The sequence below is a fragment of the Phaseolus vulgaris genome, chromosome 3, assembly GCF_000499845.2.
Source record: "Phaseolus vulgaris cultivar G19833 chromosome 3, P. vulgaris v2.0, whole genome shotgun sequence".
Classification (NCBI taxonomy): Eukaryota; Viridiplantae; Streptophyta; class Magnoliopsida; order Fabales; family Fabaceae; genus Phaseolus; species Phaseolus vulgaris.
The window spans coordinates 11,826,213-11,849,067 of record NC_023757.2 but is presented as its reverse complement, the minus strand read 5'-3'; the positions used below and the strand labels follow the sequence as shown (position 1 = coordinate 11,849,067).

Genomic DNA, 22,855 nt, shown 5'->3' with positions numbered 1-22,855 from the left:
CAGGCATCAAATGCCAAACTAAATGACCTTTACGTTACAAAAATTAATTATTTATCAATTTAGCTATTGCGTTGAATTTTTCTAAACTTTAAAAATTTCTATAAATTAAACATTAATTGTTATACTTTGTCGAATTAATTTATTTAAACATAATTTTATTTGAAAATAAAATGTATGAACTAAATAAAATTTACTGTACATAATCAATTTACCTCCCTCTTCCACGCACCCACATACATAACTTTTCTGGCCTACAAATATTCTTTTAAGCAAAATATAATTACAGAGAAGTTATTAATTTGTTTTCTAAAATATGGAATAATTTTTTTATTCAAATTATCAGAAGGGAAGAAACTAATAAGTTTTTCATTTGTGTTTGCAGATCTAGTTTCGGTTTAGGAAAATAAGTGAAAAACAGATCAATTAAATCGAATTGATTGAATCGGTATCACATTATCCAGCTACTTATTTAGCATTTCACGAGGTATTATAATATGAACATTGCAACCACAACAGTCCTTCCTGACAATAGCAGGTATCGACACCTCCTAAATAAATAATAGTAGTAGCAACTGGTGTATACTAGAATAAAATATCTGCCTGTCTAGAAATAGAACTTGCTATTTCCTTGCACAGGACATAAAAGCTAAAGCGCAGGTCTGATCAACTTTATGGAGCTTTATGGTTGAACTCGTTTGTCAGAGTTTATAATCAACAGTAAAGAAATAGGAAGGTTCAAACTGAATGACAAGCAGATTACACGAGGTAGAAATTAGCCTCCTAAACTAGATAACCAGAGCATCTTTAAGTGGTTCACATGAGTTGACAGTTGATACTCAATCATTGTTGCGTGCTCCCTTCTTCCAAAAGCAGAGTGATCATTGATTTAATGATCTCATTATTCAGACCAGTTGCATTCTGAAAGCAAACACAAACCCAAGTATTATTCTCATATTGAAAGAAGTAACAGGTAGCTATAGATAGCATAAGGCGTCAAACAATGCATTCACAGTTTGATAGAATACTTAAAATGCGGCTAATTATGAAGAGCTAAAATTAGCTCAAAATTCAGGGAATTGGGGGAAACGGTAGACACTGATAAAACTCGTTTTATCGGACTGGTGAATACGTGTGTGATATCTTTAGGATATCATGGCATATTTGTTTTCCTATTTTCAGTTATTTACTTTTTTAATCTTTATCCTTTAAAAGGGAGATTACCGATTGTACATCACAATTAATATACAAATTCTTTTTCTTTCAACTCAGACCATCCAGTTTGGTCACATATGATACCAAGGATGCAGATTAAGCTATGAGAAAGTGTTTTGCAAATGAAGTTATGACAATTGGTCCAACCTTTATTTGGACTATCCAGATAGCAAAACTAATTTGCTTTATTAGCAGAAAATGCCAGTATAGATTTTCCTCATGGCTTTTCATTGTTGTTTCTTTTGGTGTTTAGCCCCTTAATGCACAAAAGATGTTCTCTTATTTCATTCCGGAGTGTTGTGAGAGATAATTTAATTTTTTTTTCTTCATCCTCATTATTATTAAAGGATTTTCTGTACACTCTATTTCACAGTTAAATTAAGTAGATTTCATTTTGTGGAAAAGTGAATATATTTCACTGATACAATCATGAGATATAAATAGGAATAGGAGAATAATTCTGTGCATGAATCTGACCAAAAAATCAGGAAAATAGTTATTCATATAACTGCTGTAGCTAAAAAGAAGGAAAGACACATTCTAGTTACATCAAATCCTATTATTAATAGCATAAATCAGACCACAATATTTCTGATTGATTTCAATGTCAAATCTCTCGACTCTGATTTCTTTCCTTAATTTTCAATAGTCATATCAATATTAGTTCCAAATCAGAATTTTGACACGCTTTATTTGCTTATCTTTAGTTCTTCTATTGATTTGATGTGTTTCTTCGTAGTACATATACCTTAGTACGTGGTATAAAGAGAGCTCATAGTTATTCCATTGAAAAATTTAAGATGTCTATTGCTACAAAGTTTGACATTGAGATGTTTGATGTTTTTAAAATCAAACTTGAACTCCTTTATAGGTGGGAGGTATATAGAATTTTGACCATTAAACTTCAGTGGTAAAAAATGCTTCGGAATTTGAGCCACCCACCACATAATATCATTGACTAAGGAAATAAAGCTTAAAATGGCACCTGTGGCTTTCTGATCAGCTCCTTCAGAATGGAGTGGAGAGCTAATCGCAGCTCCTTGAACAAGACAGCTACTTGGGCAGGTGCTGTCAATTTCAACCATCCATCAATGATGACCTGACCAGTCTGTCACAAAAAGCAAAGAAAATTAAAAATAAGAAACAAAAATTACACTTCGGAGTGCAGTTTTAAACAATCTAAGCAAAATACCTGTTCCCATTAAGAAAATACTTATTGTTTGAAGCATCTCTTTGGTTCACCTAACTTCAGATGCACTTTCTGAGTGTCCCCCGAAGTCATTATTTTAAATTAATAAGAAATGTTTCTAACAAACACCCAAGCACTTGGGAACCCATTCACAAAAACTATTAGGGGGATCGAGAGAATCGAGAATTTAAATGCTCCACCAAACATCTATTACTCAATGTGAGACTTATATATTCTATAATACCCAATTCCCTACCAGTTTCTTATTCAATTAATAAACTGGTGAAACTAGAAAACAGGCTCCTAAACTATTTGCCAGATTATGATTTCAATCTACGATTACCTGTGAATCAAATGACTACTCAAAATAACTTAAGTCGGAAAATTTAGGACTAGGTTTGAATGACAGCAAAGCCCCCTACTAACCTACTACAAAAATTTCAAAAAATTGGTACTTTTTCAATTATCTCCTCTATTTATTGTATTGGATTCTTTTTCTTAATATAAATAAATCACCTGTGCTGCCCTAGACATGGTTTCAAATCAATGTTTGTCTTTTAGTTATAATTTATCATAGCTAAGCTAATACTAAGAAACTAACAGATTGCAAGCTGTCCCTAACAGACTAACAAAACAGAATAAATGTGCTGAAAAAGTAAAGTATGGCTCATGTAGTTTGGGTTCTAATAATCTCAAGTATTTCCTCTCAAAATTTAGTCCTTTTTCCATTGAATAAACATCATTCGTTGCGAAAAGAGTAACATGTACCTGATGCTGGACGTTGATTGACCCTCCGAACAGCAAAATGGAGTATGGAGATATGACTGAAGTGTCTCGAAGAAATACTTTGTTTGTTTCAACCTGACAATTTCACCAGTAAACAATAAGTCTAAAATCTTAAGAATTGAATTGCAAGTAATTCTGCACATATATACATAATTTGTGCAGAATCATATGCATGATAACTAGTACATTAAACATTATAATAATAATTGTATGAAACATGAGTGGCGAATACATCAAGTAATACTAGCTAAGGACCCAATGGAACATTAACAAACTTTTGCAGTGCTAAATCTAACACCCATCAATTCTGATGATCAAAATTACCAACTCTTTTTCTCAAGGTCAATAAAGATAGCCACGATTTCCTTATTGTAATTTTAGATTTGTAAATACCATAATAATAATATTACATTGATTTCAAAGCACCGAATTGGATAAACAAATATGAACAAAAATAATAAATTTTCAAATTGTGTGGTAGAAGAAATTTGATGCTAAAAGGAATTAATAAGCTGCTCCAGCCAAAAGTATCAGCAAACCTTTTCAAGGAAGACAAGAAAGGGGTACTGGAATCCTTTTGAGTTACTGTTGATAGATGAAGGGTGAATATGAACCTCCCTTCTTCCATCAAACCAGACTGTTCGATGAGAATTTGCATAGCTAGAAGACTGCTTAAGGCTGCTGAGAGCTGCTGCAGCAATGCCTTGTTCACCAGCAGCTACATTGGGGTATAAACCTGCACATAGTATAGCCTGCAGGAGTGCACTTAGAGATTTTCTATGAAAAAAGAATGGAGGTGAGCAAGGCTGTCAAACATGAGAACTAAATTAAAATAGTGGAAGTTTTGTAAACTCATAAAAGAATCTAATATAAATAACATTTAGAAATATATATAGCATTATGCATGAAACACAATAGTAACTTCACATTTCAATTCCATAATAAAGAAAAAACTCATCCACTTTTGGTTCCTCTCATAGTTAATAGCAGATAGCGGGGTGGTCACCTCCCAAAACCACTACAGACGGATACCAGTAGTAGGATTGTTATGACCCAGATGGTCTAATACATAAGCAGTCTAGGAATACTAGACAACCCCTAACGCTCCTTTTCAACTACTACAAATCAGTGGGATTACTTGAAGCAAATTTACAGCAAGAACAATGTAGCCATATGCTTTCAACGTCAGATTGACATTGCCAATTATCAGCAAGGATCTATTTCTGTTTAGTATTGTTACTCTGATTTTCTGAATCTGTGGCAGAACATCTGCCATTTTACACTCCGATGTCCCTAAGAAGTCATTATGTGATATTCAACACATTTATAAGGTCAACAAATCGGATCAATTTCTTAAGAAGCTCCGCCCATATTAGATTATGATTTATAGATATGTTGTATTATGCATTTATTGTTGTCACGAGCTTATGTAAGATGGACTTTGCTGTGTGCAGTCCATACAGATAGTTTTCAGCATCTTTCCATCTATCTTTCTCTATTTCAACATGAATATAGAAAGTCAAAATGACTGTAAAGAATATCAATTTAAAGCTTAATTAAACGAGAAGCAAGCATTAACTAAAAGTTGTAATCAAGTTAATATGAGAACTTTACCTTAATAACTGACGAATGATGCACATATATATTAAATGGTTGCGATGCATCAGAAAGCCAATTGTCAAGACTCCCTATTTTTTTTCCATGTTTCTGAAGTGAGCCAGATCATGTATAAGAAATTTTTCCATACAAAGAGGGCAATCTCACATATAATATTAAACAAAATGTATAAAGCACATATCTAGCATCGATAAAATAAACAGACTAGTACCATATAATAAAGATAGTTCACCTGAAATGGGATGCAATATTGTAGATAGTGAAGTATTTCAAGGAATTTAATTTAAATATTTGAATGTTCTTCTTTCCCATGAATTTATCGTTTTTATTTTAATTCTGAAGTGTTATATAAATAAGTTTTAACCAACCTAGGAGAGTCTACATGATAAAGCTTAGAACAAGAGCATGTTATCAAAATCCTGCGATTCATTATTCAAATCTTATGGTTCTATACAATTTACCAAAACAAATTCGTAGCTGTCAAATTGATGCTTGCGACTTCTAACAGTTACAAGAGATGTCAATCGAAATAATGACAAATTCTCTAAACTTTAAATCAGTTGTGTAATTGTATATTTTGTAACCTTTATTCTACTTTTAATGTGGATAAATGTATATGTCAACTACCTATTACTTTGGGTTGTGAATTAGCACGTCAGCTTGTAATTAGAGACTACATATGAGATAATTCTCCAGCAATTGGTGTGATTATTATCAATAAAATATTCTTGATTTCCTTACATAGTTCAATTTTGTATTAGAACTCCCAAACTTGGGAGTCCTGTTTCCATTGCCATGTTAACCACCGCCATGCTCTTGTTTGTCATCGCCATTGAGGTTAGTGGTGGGCCAGAAAGGTGTGGGCCACTCCGGCGACCATATCCAAAGGTCCTAACCCTAAACAAACATCTCCTTGCTCTCAACCATAATTGCTTTATTTAAAGGTTATGCAGTTATTACAGTTAAACTATTATGCATGAGTACCATAAAAGAATTAAAGGATGCTGAAATGGTTGAAATTTCACTGTGAAAAATGCAAAATATATTCCTCAAATTAGGTTTTAATTTCATAATGGAAGTTTTAAAATACAACTTTGAACATTATTTATTAAAAAACACAAATATACTTAGAGAATTAATCAATGAAAGTAATAAAGAATCTATATCCTTAAAAAAGTGACACAACTAGTTCACAAAACATCTGAAATAACAATATTAAAAGGTGACTATGACTCATGACGAACAGTGCCCAGCAAAGAACCCTGAACATGTTTTCTAATTTGGCATGACTCCATGAACAATTGCATATAATATGAGGGATCATTTCTAATTACTTGTCCAACAACACAAATATCCTTTAAACTTAAGAATAAGAAAATAAGTATTAAAGGAAAAAAAAAAAAGGGTAAATCCCTTGTGTATATTGAACACATAGGATTATGTTTATATAGGAAAAGAAACATATGGGCCAAGCCCATTACATAAATATGAAATATCTAACAATATCTATAATATCTAACACTCCCCTCAAGGTGGTGCATATAGATCATATGTACCCAGTTTGTTACAAATGTAATCAATCATAGGCCCTCATAAGGGTTTAGTAAAAATATCCGCTAATTGATTATTTGAATTAACAAACTCACCCCGATATAATATTTTTTTGAATGAAATGACAATCAATCTCAATATGTTTGGTCATTTCATGAAAAACTGGATTTGAGCTAATATGAAGAGCAGCCTGATTATCACATATAAGTGTCTTTTGAGTGACCTCTCCAAATTGCAATTCTTTAACTAACTGTTTAAGCCAAATAAACTCACAAATAGCTGAGGCCATAACTCTATATTCTGCTTTTGCACTAGATCTTGCCACAACACTTTGTTTCTTGCTCTTCCAAGAGATCAAGCTATCACCAACGGAGACACAATAACCGGAAGTTGATCTTCTATCAGATGGAGATTCTACCCAATCAGCATCTGAATAACAAACGATTTCAGTATGATTATTATGACCATATAACAAACCTTTTCCAGGAGAGCCTATAATGTACTTCACTATACGAATGACTACATTCCAATGATCTTCACATAGAGAATTAAGAAATTGACTCACCACACTGAACGCAAAGGAAATATCAAGACGAGTAATAGTGAGATAGTTCAATTTTCCAACTAAGCTCATATACTTCTCAAGATCTGAAAGAGGCTCCCCCTGATTGGGTAGAAGCTTGACATTGGGATCCATGGGAGTATCATCAGATTTCAAATTCATCAACCCAATTTCCTCCAAAATATTCAATGCGTATTTTCTTTGAGAGATAACAATACCATTATTAGATTGTGCTACCTCAATCCCCAAGAAATATCTGAGTTTGTCAAGATCTTTGGTCTGAAAGTGTTGACAAAGGTGTTGTTTTACTTGTGAGATGCCATGGTGATCATTGCCTGTAAGAACAATGTCATCAACATATACTACAAGATAGATACACCCAGCCCTTGAGTGACGATAAAAAACTGAATGATCTTCTTCACTACGAGTCATACCAAACTGTTTTACAACATTGCTAAATTTTCCAAACCAAGCCCTAGGAGACTGCTTGAGGCCATATAAGGATTTACGAAGACGACATACCAATCCAGCAGATTCCCCCTGAGCAACAAAATCTGTTGGTTGCTCCATATAAATTTCTTCATGCAAATCCCCATTAAGAAAAGCATTTTAGACATCCAGTTGATAAAGAGGCCATTGTTGAAGCCATAAGTGAACAAAAGCCATCTTGCCACTGGAGAAAAAGTATCACCAACTTTGATAGCAAAAATCCACCTACAACCAACAACAAATTTCCTAGATGGTAAAGGAACAAGTTCCTAAGTTCCATTATTCTGAAGCGCATTCATTTCCTTTGATAGCCTGACGCCAACCAGGATGAGCTAAGGCATCACCTCTAGATTTTGGAATGGATACAGAAGAAATAAACGAAAGGCAAGTATAAAAGGGTTGAGATAGTCTATGGTAACTCAAAGCAGTATAATGTGGAGAGGGATTACGGGTAGAACGTATACTTTTACGGATAGCAATAGGATGACCAGGTTCAACTATCGGAGCCGGGGGGATGAGGTGTTGGCACCAGAATAGAGTCAGTTGATGGACAATGAGACAATTGACGATGACTATACACCTGAAGAGTTGGTGGCGGTGGTGAATCGTTAGGTGCACTAGGCACAACAAGATGAATATTAACTTGATTAGATGAAGACATAGAAGGAGAAGGACAAGACTTACAATAAAGGGAAGATTCACTGAAGGTGACATTTGCTGAAATAAAATAACGGTTTAAAGGTGAGAAACATTTATATCCTTTTTGTGATCTAGTGAACCTTAAAAAGACACATTTGTGTGACTTAGGAGATAATTTATCAAGACCAAGACTAAAATTATGAACAAAGCATGTGGACCCAAAATCTTTGGGAGGTAAAGAGTGGAGAGGGTCATGTGGAAATAAAATAGAATGAGGAATTTTGTCATCTAAAACTAAACCTGGCATGTGATTAATGAGATAACATGTACTAAGTGTTGATCAAGAATGATCTTGAAGCTTTGATGTCGCCAAATCCATGGTCTTTGATGGAAGGTTGAAGTTGTTGTGTGTGTGGGTGGGTTTTAGGTAGAATGATGTGTAATCCACTCTTTGTTTGAATCTAAAACAGTTTGGAATCAAAACCTTTTTGAAAAAGATTGTTTTATGAAGAAGTGGAATAACATGTTGTTTTGTCGTTTCAATCGGTTGTTTATCACTTATAGGTTTTTGAAACTGTTTGACTTGGTTGACTTTGCTGTCAAACCATTGAATTGGTTGTCAAACTTAAATGTTTTCTAACTGAATCAACTTTAAATATTTAAAGAGGTTGTTATATTCTCTTAAAGTTTGATACAGTTTTGAGACATTTTGTGAAAGTGTGAAAACAAATTTGAGTTTTCAAGATTTGCATTCAAGCTTTTGGGTTTTCTCAAAGAAATGGAATAGGATTGCTGTAATCTTTTGATTTGATATTCGTAATACTTTCTTAATCTATTGTATTTTTTGAATATTGGTGTGTAAGTGCATAATCAGAGGTTGTTCCGATTTTTGTGGTGTTTGTGTGCCAAAGGAAGTGTGTGTCTTGAGGTGTTCAAGGTAACTTCTTTGGTGGTGTGTTTGTAATCTGGATTTTGATTGCATAGTAGATACCCAATGGTCTCTGGGGCTGGATGTAGCTCTTGAGATAAGAGTGAACCAATATAAATTGCTTGTGTGCTTTTCTCTTACCCTAAACTCATTTAAATTCTGCTTTCAAGTTGTTTTCAATTCAGCTAATATAAACAACCAGTTAATTCGCGAAAACAACCGGTTGATTTTCTGTAAATCAACTTAAATAGTTTTAATTGATTGCTTTCTGGATTTCTATATCTGCGATTCTACTTTGAATTTCATTATACCTTCAAAGTTTGCGAAAATCTTTCATAAACAATTCACCCCCCTCTTGTTTAAGGCCATATATTCTAACACTAAGAATAACATCACCCCAAAAACGCTGAGGAACATCACCATGGATTAAAATAGTACTAGTTGTTTCAACAAGATGTTTATTCTTGCGCTCAGCTACCCCATTTTGTTGATGTGTATAAGCACATGAAGTTTGATGAAGAATACCATGAAAAGCCATAAAATTTTAAAAAGAATGAGAAAGATACTCACGTCCATTATCACCGTGCAAAATTCGAATGGAAATTCCAAATTGATTTTTAATTTCATTTAAAATATTTGAAATATAGAAAACAACTCAAAACAGTTTTTCATTAAAAATACCCAAGTACATCTTGAATAATCATCAATAAAAGTAACAAAATACTGAAATCCTAAATTAGACTTAATACGACTTGGTCCCCAAATGTTAGAGTGACCTAAGGCAAAAGGAGATGAAGCACATTGTGAGACACTACTAGGAAAAGAACTACGAATGTGGTTCCCTAACTGACATATTAGACAAACTTGGAACAAGCTACTGCATCTTGGCAAGACTAGGATGACCCAACCGAGCATGAATGAGAGATGCAGAATCCATAATCGCGCCAACATATGCAAAGATATATAGTTGATAAAGTCCATGAGACTCACATCCGGTGCCAATCATCTGTCCCGAACTCTGGTCCTGTAAAGAAATAGAATCTTTGGCAAAAGAAATAACACAATTAAGGGAACGAGTGAGACGACTAATGGATAATAAGTTAAATGGAGACCCAGAGACATATAGAACATTATCAAATAAAGAAGGAAAAAGATTAATAGTACCAACACCATGTGACGGTACCCTATATATCCATTAGTCATGGTAACCGAAGGTAAATAACCCGTAGTAGATAGGGAAGAGAAAAAAGATTTATTACCAGTAATGTGATCTGTGACACATGAATCTAGAACCCAAGGGCCAAGGGAAGTGGAGTGAGTGAGGCCAACAAAAGATGTACCTGAACGTGCAACAGAAGCCGTGGAACTAGGATTCTAATGATCCTCATACCATTTAAGAAATTTATTGAAAATAGCAGACTGGCCTGGGGTATCAATTGAAGTATGGTCCATAGTAGAAGGTTGCACATGGGGAGTTTGAGCAACCGCAACAAATTTAGGAGGACGACCATGTAAGGCATAACATATGTCAATTTTGTGGCCAAGTTTTCCACAATTGTCATACTTGTGACGCCTTTTGCCTGGCTTGTGAGAGCGAGTACGATCATTATGCTAAGAGACTAAAGCAGAAGAGTCATCAACATGAGACAATGGTGTGTTTACCTGGCACACGCAAAAGGGTAAAACAAGTGGAAGTAAAATTGGGCACGATAGGAGATCCCAAAATTTGATCACGAACGTGAGAATAATCATCAGGAAGGCCATGTAAACTCAATAACATGAAGAACTTGGATCTTTGTTTTAGTTCTTGAGAAGGAGTGGGGGCAAGAGGTAATAACTCATTAAAATCATGAAGAAGAGCATGATGTTTACCTATATATTCCGCCATTGTACCATCAAGATGTTGAGTATCATTGGTGTATAATAATTTTGCTAGTTCCCAAACTTCTGAACATGTCTCATAGGTACGAAAAATTTGTTTTAAAGATGAGTGAATGATAGATTTGATAACAATGCATAATTGAGAATCAATTTTAAACAAAAGGAAAACCTCAATTTCAGCAACATTAGGATGGGTAAGATGATCAACATAATCTTGACTCTTAAGCCATAATTTAATATCTGATGCCCAAGTGTCATAATTGGTTCCATCCAATTTGTAAATGGAGAGATGAACATTGACATAATTAGTATAAATAGATGGATTTGACATAATGATCGCGGAAGAAGCAACAGTGGCAGCAGTAGCGGAAGAAGCCATACAGGATAAGGACAAATTCAGTCACCGGTTAATTGGCGGCAACAACAAAGATGAAGGCTCCGACAGCGTCTCTGGTGGAGGCTCTGACAATATTCCGGAGACGTCTCCGGCAAGGGTCCAACGACGGCTCCGACGGCGGCTCCAACGAGGGTCTGGCGTCGGCTTCGGTGAGGCTTTGATGGGGCCTCGACGAGGGTTCGACGGCGACTCCAACCAGGCGATGGGGCGGTGGCTGGAAAATCCCAGTGAACAGTGGGTTCACCAATAAAAATTGAACCCTAACCCTATGCTCTAGATACCATATTAAAGGAAAAGAAATAATAAGGTAAATCCCTTATGTATATTGAACATATAGGGTTATGTTTATATAGGAAAAGAAACATATGGACTAAGCCCATTGCATAAATATGAAATATCTAACAATATCTAATAATATATAATTATATCTAATAATATGTAATAATATCTAACAAGAAGCATACCTGATAATCTTTCGGAAGAGTGATGAGACCAATATCTGCTAGCAAAGTTCCAAACTGCATCCTCATCTCCCTGACATCAAATACACTAGCTATTGAAAAGAGTTGATAAAGAATATAATTTACAAAGAGATTGAATTAACAAGCCATCTTATGTTTGCTTAATGTAAATTAGTACCAAGGGTTGGAAGGTCAAAATAAACTAAACATCAAAATATCATAAATATGCTATGCATTTGCCTAATGTATCCTCATCTATATCCTAGCTTGTGGAGTTGGCAGTTCCATTTTATCAGGATTCCTATTGATCACTCTTTTCTAGAATCTATTTGGTCTGTTATAAATAGAAGATGAAATGATCAGGTTAGGACCTTTATCCAAGATGCTATGATTGGTATTATTAACAAAATATGGTTCAGCAGGAATAAAATGAGGTTTTGTAAGATAGATTATCATTACATGAAGCAAAAACAATTACAAATCTAATCTTGCAGGTAACATTTGAGTTGGTAGCATAAATAACAACATTGACGAATTTGGTATAATCAAAGTCTTTGTTGTATCTGAACATCCTAGGAAATCTGTCAAGATTATTCAAGTTAGCTAGATGCCTCCAATTAATATTTGGTGAAGTGTAACACTGATGGAGCAGTTGGAGGCAATGTTGTTAAAATGACGAGTATACTCGCACAATTCAACGAGTTTGGAGGACAAGCCGAGGTGACTGGGATGGCAGATCAAAATCAGAGGGGATTAAAGCGAGTTGTCGCGCGGCTGGTGGATAAAAGGATCGCCAGAGCTTTTCTATCCTCTACTCGACACATGAATGACCATTTTTGGTAAAAAAAGAAGGTTGTTACTTTTTGCACCATACATGTTATTTTCATTTGAATGAGAGCATAATGTGTAGCTTCTGGTGTTGATTTTAGTGGAGGTGGGGGCTAGCTGAGCTCCAATAAGGTGCATTGGAGGTCGTGGTTGTGAATGGAAGGTTGGTTTACGTGATTGAGGTAAGAATGTGTGATTGAATATGGGTTTGGGATGAAAATGGCGACGAAGGTAGTGTGTCTAGAAATTGGGTTCCGAAAAGACCTTTCGCTCAATCCGAAAGCATTTTTATTTATAGTTTGAGGTTTAAAATTATGGAAAGTTCATTTCGGAAGAGGGAAATTGCATTATGGAAAATGGAATCTGGAAGATGAATTTTGGCTTATGAATTTTGGTTTCCGAATTACAAATTTCCTCTTCCGAAATTAGGATTCCAAAATTCATAAGTAACCTTCGAGATTTTGCTTTAGGTTTATTCTTTATTAATTTTATGTTTCTGACAGGATAGATGAATAAACTAGGCTCATAGACTGAATGTCAATTGAGGTTAATATGTAGGAGGAGCTAGATTATGTTTGTCTGGAGCAATCAATATCTTATAATGCATTGGATAATGAATGTAGGACACATCTGTGTGTTGAGGCATTTACAATAGATGACATAAAGGTAAAAAACTATTGACATGTTTTGTATTTGTCAAGTGTATTATGAGAATCATAGTTGAAATTCACATATGCTATTGTAGCTTTTTCCTACTCGTGATGACTTGTTTAAGTGGTCGAGGAAGGTTGCACATGAATTTGGTTTTGTTATTAAGTTATTGTACATGGAAGGAGCAACGAGGAAGGATGACCTATGTATTATTAGGTTGTTGATAAGTGTCTAATTTCAGTAATATTTCATATTAAAATATAGAAACTTATGAAGATTTATTACTAATTTACATATAAAATAATCTCTAATTTATGAATTTATACTTTTTACATTTTTATGAGTTTTATTTGAATAAGAGTATTTTATTCCCAAATTTGGTGTTAATTGCAGATTTCTAAGGAAGATTGGAAATTTGGATTAAAGATGAATGATTTGAGCTAAAAAGATAAAGATGGAAGGTCCCAAAATGGAAAAAGATGGAAAGAAAGATTGGGCATTTTTTATGTTTTATCATTTAGCCCATTAACGCGACACAGGAAGCAACTTAAACCTAGAAAACTAGGATAAATAGATGGCTAGAGGCTCAATTCTAGTGTGCCAGATTGAGAGGAAAACACCATAGAGTGAATTGTAACCCAATTGGGAGAATGGAAGGTGATAGAAGTATGCGTGGCTAATTCTACCCTTTGGGATTGGGAGTAATCTGCTCAAACTCTTATGTATTGAGGTGATATCTTATATATTAATATTCAGTTCTTATTTGATTAATGGTATTGTTTTACTTTTAATTTTCTGTGACAAATTGAGAATCTTAAATCTGACCGGGAGGTATTTTTAGGGTTTGGACCTAAACAACAATACTTAATATATTTGAGTGCTAGGAATAGACTTGAAATGTTAATTGCTATTAAACGTCTGAGTTTCGTTCTAAGTTGTTCTTATAATTATGGGAGGGATCGATAGTTAGGGGCCATTAAGGATTTTATATGCGAGGAATCGATATAAATGATTTTTATACGGGTATCAATTTCAATCAAAGAACTTAATATTGACATGCTAATCAAAATACTTGAGAGTGAGAGAGATGAAACTAATCCTTATTTTTCCAATTGAAACAACTAATTCTTTGTCTGTTTTCTTATTGATCAGTGCCAACACAATTAATTCAAAACTCTTTTAATTGTTCTGTTTTTATATTTAGCGATTATTGTACTCGATAATTCACTATTCCTTGTGGGATCGATATCCGTCCTTAGGGACCATTATTACTTCTGACAAACACGGTGCACTTGCCGTAAAAAGTAATCAGTTGTGAGAGGAGGTAAATATAGGTAATATAAGGACTTACAAGTTACTGAAAGTGGAACTACAAAAAGTGATTGTCCTTTTAGATTGCGAGGAATATTAGGTATAACAGTATTAACTGTTATTAGGTATAACAGTCTTAACTGTTTACATTTACTTTGTATTACTACTGCACTGGGTACTATTAATACCCAGCCTTCCCTGTACATTTAATACTGAATCATATAATAAAGATTACTCATTCTCTATCTTTCTTCTCTCTAATCTCTCCTTCTCTCTATACTCTTATAAGGAAAACTAGTATATTTAAGGCTTGCAATAATGTCCTATACCCGGTTATTTGCCTCGTATTTGTGTAGCTAGCATCTTCCAACCGCTCGTACATGTGGGTCAATGCCACTGCCGCCCATGCGAATCCCTTCGTAAGCCTCAAATCTACAAAAAGATCCCAGATTGGAAACACTAACTGAGGTTGCACTCTTATTTGCGAAAATAGTGCAACTAACTAGGTGGAGCAAATATGTTCTAGCAGCAACCTCCCTCAACCAACTTAGACAGACATGACCACCCCAACAATGCCTAGTCTCATCGGCAGTTGCGCCACGATCAACACAAAGTAAGTCAACCTACAAATATCGTTGCAATTGCATCTAAGGTCAGGTATGTGTAGAATTGCCCAATAACCGGGAGCTGCAACAAATTAGACACATCATCGAATGAAAGGTGTTTGTATCTGCATGTCTCCTCTTTACAAAGGCAGATGAATCTACGTCTCACCTCTCTACAAAGACACACGACAATCCTTTGTTTGCCGTAACATAGTTAACACCAACCAGATCACCTACGCCAGACAAGTCTACTGTAGCAATTATGCGCTCATGTGGTGCTCCCAACTTAATCATCTTTCTCCTATGAGAAACCACTTTAAGTTCACAACAATCCTACAATACCTAATGAATATCATTTTAGAATTCAATTTTACTAGATAACAGACAAAATGTTCCAATTGCATTACAACATTATTACTTACCACACCATTCTATAATTGCCTTGCCACATGGTTGTCATATGTAACAAGTAAAGACTTATCCATAGCCTTCATCTTCCACATGGGATCTCCAACACATCCCTTAACACCGAAACCTGTCAACTCATGCGTGCAACTATATATTTATGGGTGTTCCGATAGTGGTCCGATAGTAGGTGACCTGATAAGATCAACAAACTCTTGCTAGGATAAACTTTAAATTACAAAACCAACTCATAAAGTGATGTTTGCACCCACTTATATGCTATCAAATGTCCTTATCTCTAGTCGATGTGGGATCTCCAACATTAAGTGTTTCATCTTCAATGGCTAGCACTAGATTAGTCTTAGCTATCTATAATTCGTCATTCGAGCATTCCATTATGCTAAAGGAAGTTACAAAAACTCCTTCTAATCTCTACTATGAATAACTGAATCCTCTGTTGAGAGATTCAGAAAAACGCTGTAACAAAAGATTTTTCTTTTTCAATTCATAGGTTCTATAAATCTACAGCAATCAACATCGAGATAAAAACAGATGAAACAATATGAAGTGGTAGCTGATCTGTTCTCCTAAAAGTTATGAATACATGAGAAACAAATGCAAACTAACCTCTGTAGTCACTTGAATGAGATGCAGCTAAAAAGAAATAATACCTTATCATAAACATTACGGAGCTGCTCAGAAAAACTGAATTGCAGAATTTCTGTGCAGCCTTAGTTCCTTTCTGCAGGTTTGAAATTATAAAGCAATTAAACCTGTGTTCTGAAAAAACAACATACTAATAATAATGTGCAGAAATGTGACAGTTTATATGGATAACAGTGTATATTTTTACAGCTTACAGTTAAGTATATCCACCGCTAGATAAGTAAATCCTTTTCATAATCACGATAAGTGATAGTATTTATCCAAGCATGTTCTCTACCCTCCCTCCCTAAATCCAACAATAAATACCATTTATGGGCAATACAAACAGTAGTAATTTCTTCCTATAGGGTTGCTTCATGTGCATTCTTAGTTTGTGCACTTGAAAAAGTAACAAATAACTTGAAAATAATACTAAAGATAAAATTAAAGGATGCGTAAAAGTGAAATTGCAAATACATACTGACCTCAGTCAAAATCCTCTGCCATTTTTTATAAGCTGTCATCATCAATAAGTGATCAGATTGCCGATCAATATCATTTGTGTTGCAAGGCCCGTCTACCTTATCATTCAACAGTGTCAATTTTGCTCTTTCAACATTTTGCTTCTGAAGATAGGCATAGCAGCTTATTTAAAATCTAATATGAAGTAAAGCTTGGGAAAATTTTATGAAAGCGCAGATAGAGGACCTCATCCTTAGGATATACAAATGGAGACTTGTAACTCAGAAATGCAGCAATAGAGAGGATAGGAGACAAACAGCCAAATATTGCCCCATACAGCAGCATCTGCAATTACAGAAACAATTCCATTCGTGGATGGTTCAGCATCCCTTATATCACATTTTTCTCATCATCAATGAAGAGAAGAGCAGCATAGAAATCGACATAGTGAGCACCAATTTTTCAGTAAATTTGATATATGGCATTATCATTTACCAGAAATTATTTTAGCAGAAACAATAAACATCTTATAGATAAGACATAAAAATTACAAGTGACTTCTGTAATTTAATTTAATGTGCTGGTCTTTTTGTATTATATTTATTAATCTTTTATTTATATTATTATATATATAATGCTTTATTTAGTGTATTACATATTATGCCGTAAATAGTCTTTATATCTTTTAATACCATATACTTGTTATTATTACCATTCCTTAGTTATTTATATTACATGTTTTGTCCAAGCTTTATGTACTGATAAAAAATATTATGCTTTAGATGAGAAAAAAAGAAAGCAATTGGACTCAAAATTGAGGCACAACAAATTTAAACCAACAAGTAGTAAACTACCCTAAAACTCTAAGACCCAACCATAAGACATAAGCTAGCATCCCCCTCCCCCATAACATAGATGGAAGAGTAGGAACCTTGTTCAGCAATGGCGAAGGATGTAGTCTCACAGAGCCTTGTCTAACAACAACAAAAAAGTAGGAGTGGCCACAAAGCCAACAATCTGTCGCAATTTTCTACAATTTGTCTCACAAATGGCTCTGTGATGGCTGCAAGAGCCAAGTGCTCCATGACAAGTGCTTTAGGAGTAGAAAACAGGTCGCTCCACTCCACTACTCTGCAATTACGACAATTGAATACTATGGCTAATATGGTGTAAAAGAGAAACCAAATAGTTGCAAAAATGGTTACATTAAAGAAACATATTGTAGTAACATCCACCTTCAATCCTCCTTTTCCTTTAAAAAATATGCTTCATGTTGCCAAACTATCTAATAACCTCTTGTCTAACCATAAGATTACTCAAGATTTAAATTGTGTAGTGATATTTTTTCTCGTTCCCATTGTATTTCTAGGATCTTGTCATAGGGAAGACGACTGGAATTGCCAAGGAGCAGGACAAGTTATACTACTTATTGCATGAAGAAAATAAAGTGTGTGCTAGACTACAGTCACTCCTAATCTTCAGCAAGGCCCTTAATCTTGGTCATCCTCTCAGATATTGCTTGAACACAAACATCTTGTCATCCTCCATTTAGTACCCTAAAGTCCTTATTTCATGTTTTATTTACAAAAATATTTGTTGAGTGTTTTCATTGTGATGTTTGTTAGTTTGCTAAACACCATAGGAAAACAATTTTTCCCAATAATAATAGAAGTTCTAAACCTATTGATCTTATTCATTCAGATGTATAGAGCCCTTCACCTATTCGTAATATCTCGGGTGCAAAATGGTTTGTTTCATTTATTGATGATTGTACTTTGGTTACCTGGATATTTCTCATGAAAAATAAGTCTGAAGTTTTTCACTTTGTAAACTTTTACCGAATGATTCAAACACAATTTGGAAGCCCAATTAAGAGTGCATTCTGATAATGGAAGAGAATATGAGGACCAAAATCTTTCCAAGTTCCTCAAGGAAAATTGAGTTGTTCGTGAATTAACCTGTATGGACGCTCCTCAAAAAATAGGGTTGGAGAAAGGAAAAATCGTCATCTTCTTGAAGTTACTAGAGCTTTACTCTTCCAAATATTTGTTCCTAGATATTACTGAGGGGAAACCGTCTTGATTTCCACTTATTTGATCAATAGATTACCCTCTCGGGTCCTAGAGGGTGTTAGCTTTGTTCAACTTATGACCACATTCTATACTTCTATTCCCATTATAACTAGTTTTCAAAGTCATGTCTTTGGTTGTCCTGTTTTTGTCCATGTTCATAGTCCTTATCAGGGTAAGTTAGATCCTTGGGCCATCAAATGCGTCTTCATCGGTTATGCCTCTAACAAAAAGGGTACAAATGTTATCACCCTCAAATCGTAAAGTCTATGTCTCCACGGATGCCACCTTTCATGAAACAGAGTCCTTTTTTCCTAATTTTCAGCTTCAAGGGAGTGTATTCAAGAATCTAAGGTCCTTGGGTTGTCTCCTTTATCTTTGTTGCAGGATTTCACTCTTATGGAGAATGACAAAGACCCTGCATCAACATAATTTACCAGAGAAGAATAATGAAGACAAATATTTTAGGAAACGATATTAGGGAAGACAACAAGAACCCATCCCGGTTGAACAACAACTTCAATTGTTCGAACCAGAGGTAAGAACTCATACCCATGAGACACTTGACGACAACTTAAATAGCGTTTTTGAACCTACTTTAGATGATTTACCTATTGCCTTGAGAAAAAAAAGAACTTGTGCCAAGTATCCTATATCTCAAATAGTGAACTAGTGCTACCGTGATGTGGCTCATGCACCTAGTTCTAGCAACACCCACTTGTGTGGCTTGTAATCAATTAGCACAGGAAGAAATAATCTCAAGCACATTTACAAAAATTCTTCTCTTGTTTCTTACACATGCCTTTCTCTCATTTTCTTGGAATCTTTATCATCTTAAATTGACGAAAACATCGAAAAGCACAACATAAAAATTGACAAATTCTTAAGATATAACAACATTGAATAACAAACTTTGAATTTAACATTAGAAGAAGAGAGAAAAGAGAAATTTGCTTAACACCTTCCCAATTAATACATCCACAGGTAGTTTTGCCAAATGATGCCCAAGAGGTGTCAGCTCTTCATCCCCTTCAAGTGCACCAACCTAAAACAATGTGGTTTCCATGAAAGCAAACATATGCAAAAGATAAGAAAACATTTCGATCTATCATATTATATAATGCTACAAAAAGGATGATTACACTGACTATTCCCAAATGCATGACACTAGGACTAGGCACATGTGCTTATGGAGAAAGTCAAATACTAACTTGGGAAAAGAAATATGAAGTGCTATATAATAAGGCAATAGAGATCACTATAAAATAAAGTTCTTAAATTTATCTAATAAATAGAAAAGAAACAAAAAAACCTAGCTAAAAAATGAGGTACGCAAAAGCGTCACTATATAAATTGCAAACCTAACTAGGTTGGCATTCCAAACTATATCAATCATTTCCAACATACCTTAAATTTATAAGGCATCTTAAAATTCTGCCATTTAAGAACAGTATTAGCACATGGTGAATGCTGAAAAAATAAATATGATATTCTGCCATTAATGAGAGAGCAATCTTGCAGCCTGTTTTGCTTTAAAATAAGATATGTATAATTTATCAAAGTGGGTTATCAAAATCAAACCTATAGTTTTTATAAATTGAAGGAAATTGTGAAAAAGTAAAAAAGAGGTATAGGATTAATCCCCTATGTACAATGAACAAATAGGGTTATGTATTCATAGACAAGAAACATACAAAATGTATGGGCTTAGCCCGTTACATCTAAAACTCCCACCTCAAGCTGGTGCATATAAGTTGTATGTACTAAGTTTGTTACAAATATAATCAATTCTAGGTCCCTATAAAGATTTAGTAAAAATATATGTCAATTCATCATCCAAATTAACAAACTCAATCTTGGTCTCTCAAGATACAATCTTTTCTCGAATAAAATGGCAATAAATCTCGATACATTTAATCCTTTCATGAAAGACAGGATTTGAGCTAATATGAAAAGTAGCTTGATTGTCACATATGAGTATCATTTGAGGGACCTTTCAAAATTACAATTCTTTAAGTAACTATTTAAGCCAAATAAGTTCACAAGTAGCAGAAGTCTAGATCTATATTATGCTTGTGGACTAGATCTCGCCACAACATTTTCTTTACTGATCTTCTAAAAGATCAAGTTATCACCAAAGGAAACATAACATCTGGAAGTAAATCTTCTAGTAGAAGGAAATTATGCCCAATCAGCAACTGAATAACAAAAAACTTTAGTATGGTTATTGTGACCATATCACAAACCTTTTCCAAGAGAACCTTTAATGTACTTCAATATATAATGATTGCATTCTAATGATCTACAAATGGAGAATTAAGAAACTGACTCACCACATTGACTACATAAGAAATGTCAAGACGAATAACATTAAGATAGTTTTAATTTTCCAACTAATCTTTTGTACTTCTCAAGACCTGAGACACACTCCCGTGATTAGGTATAAGTTAGTACTGGGATCCATGGGTGTGTCAACAGATTTTGAATTCATTAACCCAGTGTCCTTCAAAATATCCAACTCAATCCCATAGAAATAATTGAGTTTGAAAATATTTTTGGTCTGAAAGTGGTGCAAAAGGTGTTCTTTTACATGTCCAATGCCATAGTGATCACTTCCTATAAGGACAATGTCATCAACATATATTACTAGATAGATACACCTAGTGACGATAAAAAACTGAATGATTTGCCTCACTGCGAGTCAAACCAAATTGTTAAACAATATTGCTAAATTTTCCAAACCAGACCCTAAGAGACATACCAATCTAGAAGACTCCCCATGAGACACAAACCTAATGGTTGCTCCATATACATTTCTTCCTGCAAACCCCATTAAGAAAAACTTTTTTGACATCTAGTTGATAAAGAGACCATCATTGAAGAGAAACCATTGCTATGAGAATTTGATGAACAACATCATTCAAAAAAGATTGAGGAACCTCACCGTGGATTAAAATTGTGAGTTATTTCAATAAGATATCTATTTTTGCACTCAACCACCCCATTTTGTTAAGGTGTATAAGCACATGAGGTTTAATGAAGAATGCCATGAGAAGCCATAAAATATTTAAAAGAATGAGAAAGATACTCAGACATTTTCATTGTGCAAGGTTAGAATAGAAACTCCAAATTGATTTTTAATTTCATTGTAAAAAGATTGAAATGTAGAAAACAATTGAGAGTAATTTTCCATTAAAAACAACCAAGTATATCTTGAATAATCAGTAATAAAAGTAATAAAATATTGAAATCCAAAATTGGACTTAACACGAGTTGATCCCCAAATGTCAAAGTTATGTAAGGCAAAAGGAGACAAAGCAAGTTGTACGACGCTACTGGGAAAAAACTAAAAATGTGTTTCTGTAATTGACACGACTCATAAGACAAACTCGATAAATTGAACAAACTTGAAATAAGTTGTTGCATATTGACAAGACTACGATGACCCAGCTGAGGAAGGAGATAGAGAATCCAATACCATGCCAACACGTGCAAATGTTCGTAGGTGATAAAGACCATGCAACTCACATGAGTAGTACCAACACCATGTGATGAGACCCTAGAGCCATTTTACAAAGGTAAATAGTTCGAAGTAGAAAGAGAAAACAAAAAAGATTTGTTACAAGTAATGTGATCTGTGGCATCTGGGTATAGAACCCAAGAGCCAAGAGAAATGGAGTTAGTGGGATCAACAAAAGATGTACCTATGTGTGCAACAAAATTAGTGGAACTAGAGTTCTGACAATCCTCATACTATTTAAGAACTTCATAGAAAATAGCAGATTGTCCTGATGTATAAGATGAAATAGGGCCCAAAGTAGACGGTTACAAAGGAACAAATTGGACAAATGATTAGATTAAGGAGGACGACCATGTAAGGCATAACACATGTCAATTTTGTGGCTTAGCTTGTGACAATCTTCATATTTGTGATGCCCTTTGCTTGGCTTGCGAGGGTTATTGCGATCATCAAGCTGGGATACGAAAACGGAAAAGTCATTAGCGGAAGCATGTGTATCAATGGTTGGCTTACCTGGCACACACAAAAGCGTGGAACAAAGGAAGTAGAATTAGGCACAACTAAGGATCCTAAAATCTGATCATGGACATGTGAATAATCATCAGGAAGTCCATACAAGCCAATAACATTAAAAACTTTCACATTTG

At 34.5% G+C, this 22,855-nt stretch overlaps 1 protein-coding gene across 4 annotated transcripts in view; it reads right to left on the bottom strand.

The window, feature by feature from the left end:
* Positions 1–408: 408 nt before the first annotated feature.
* LOC137806667 (DExH-box ATP-dependent RNA helicase DExH7, chloroplastic) overlaps positions 409–22,855 on the bottom strand; it is a 53,732-nt gene continuing 31,285 nt past the window's right edge. Inside the window, exons 25-35 of one of the 4 annotated variants that reach the window (XR_011080385.1) lie at positions 19,650–19,733; positions 16,866–16,964; positions 16,643–16,783; positions 16,184–16,254; positions 11,716–11,785; positions 4,802–4,894; positions 3,727–3,939; positions 3,170–3,262; positions 2,198–2,320; positions 748–918; positions 466–674 (exon numbers count right to left, since the gene is read on the bottom strand). Coding sequence is in view for 2 of the 4 variants with exons in the window: in XM_068606894.1 (XP_068462995.1) it covers positions 841–918; positions 2,198–2,320; positions 3,170–3,262; positions 3,727–3,939; positions 4,802–4,894; positions 11,716–11,785; positions 16,184–16,254; positions 16,643–16,783; positions 16,866–16,964; positions 19,650–19,733 (1,065 nt within the window). In the remaining 2 variants the exon portion in view is untranslated. Of the gene's footprint in view, positions 919–2,197; positions 2,321–3,169; positions 3,263–3,726; positions 3,940–4,801; positions 4,895–5,500; positions 5,702–11,715; positions 11,786–15,529; positions 15,708–16,183; positions 16,255–16,642; positions 16,784–16,865; positions 16,965–19,649; positions 19,734–22,855 lie in introns of those variants that run through there. The other 3 variants (XM_068606894.1, XM_068606895.1, XR_011080386.1) reach the window with 3 other exon arrangements.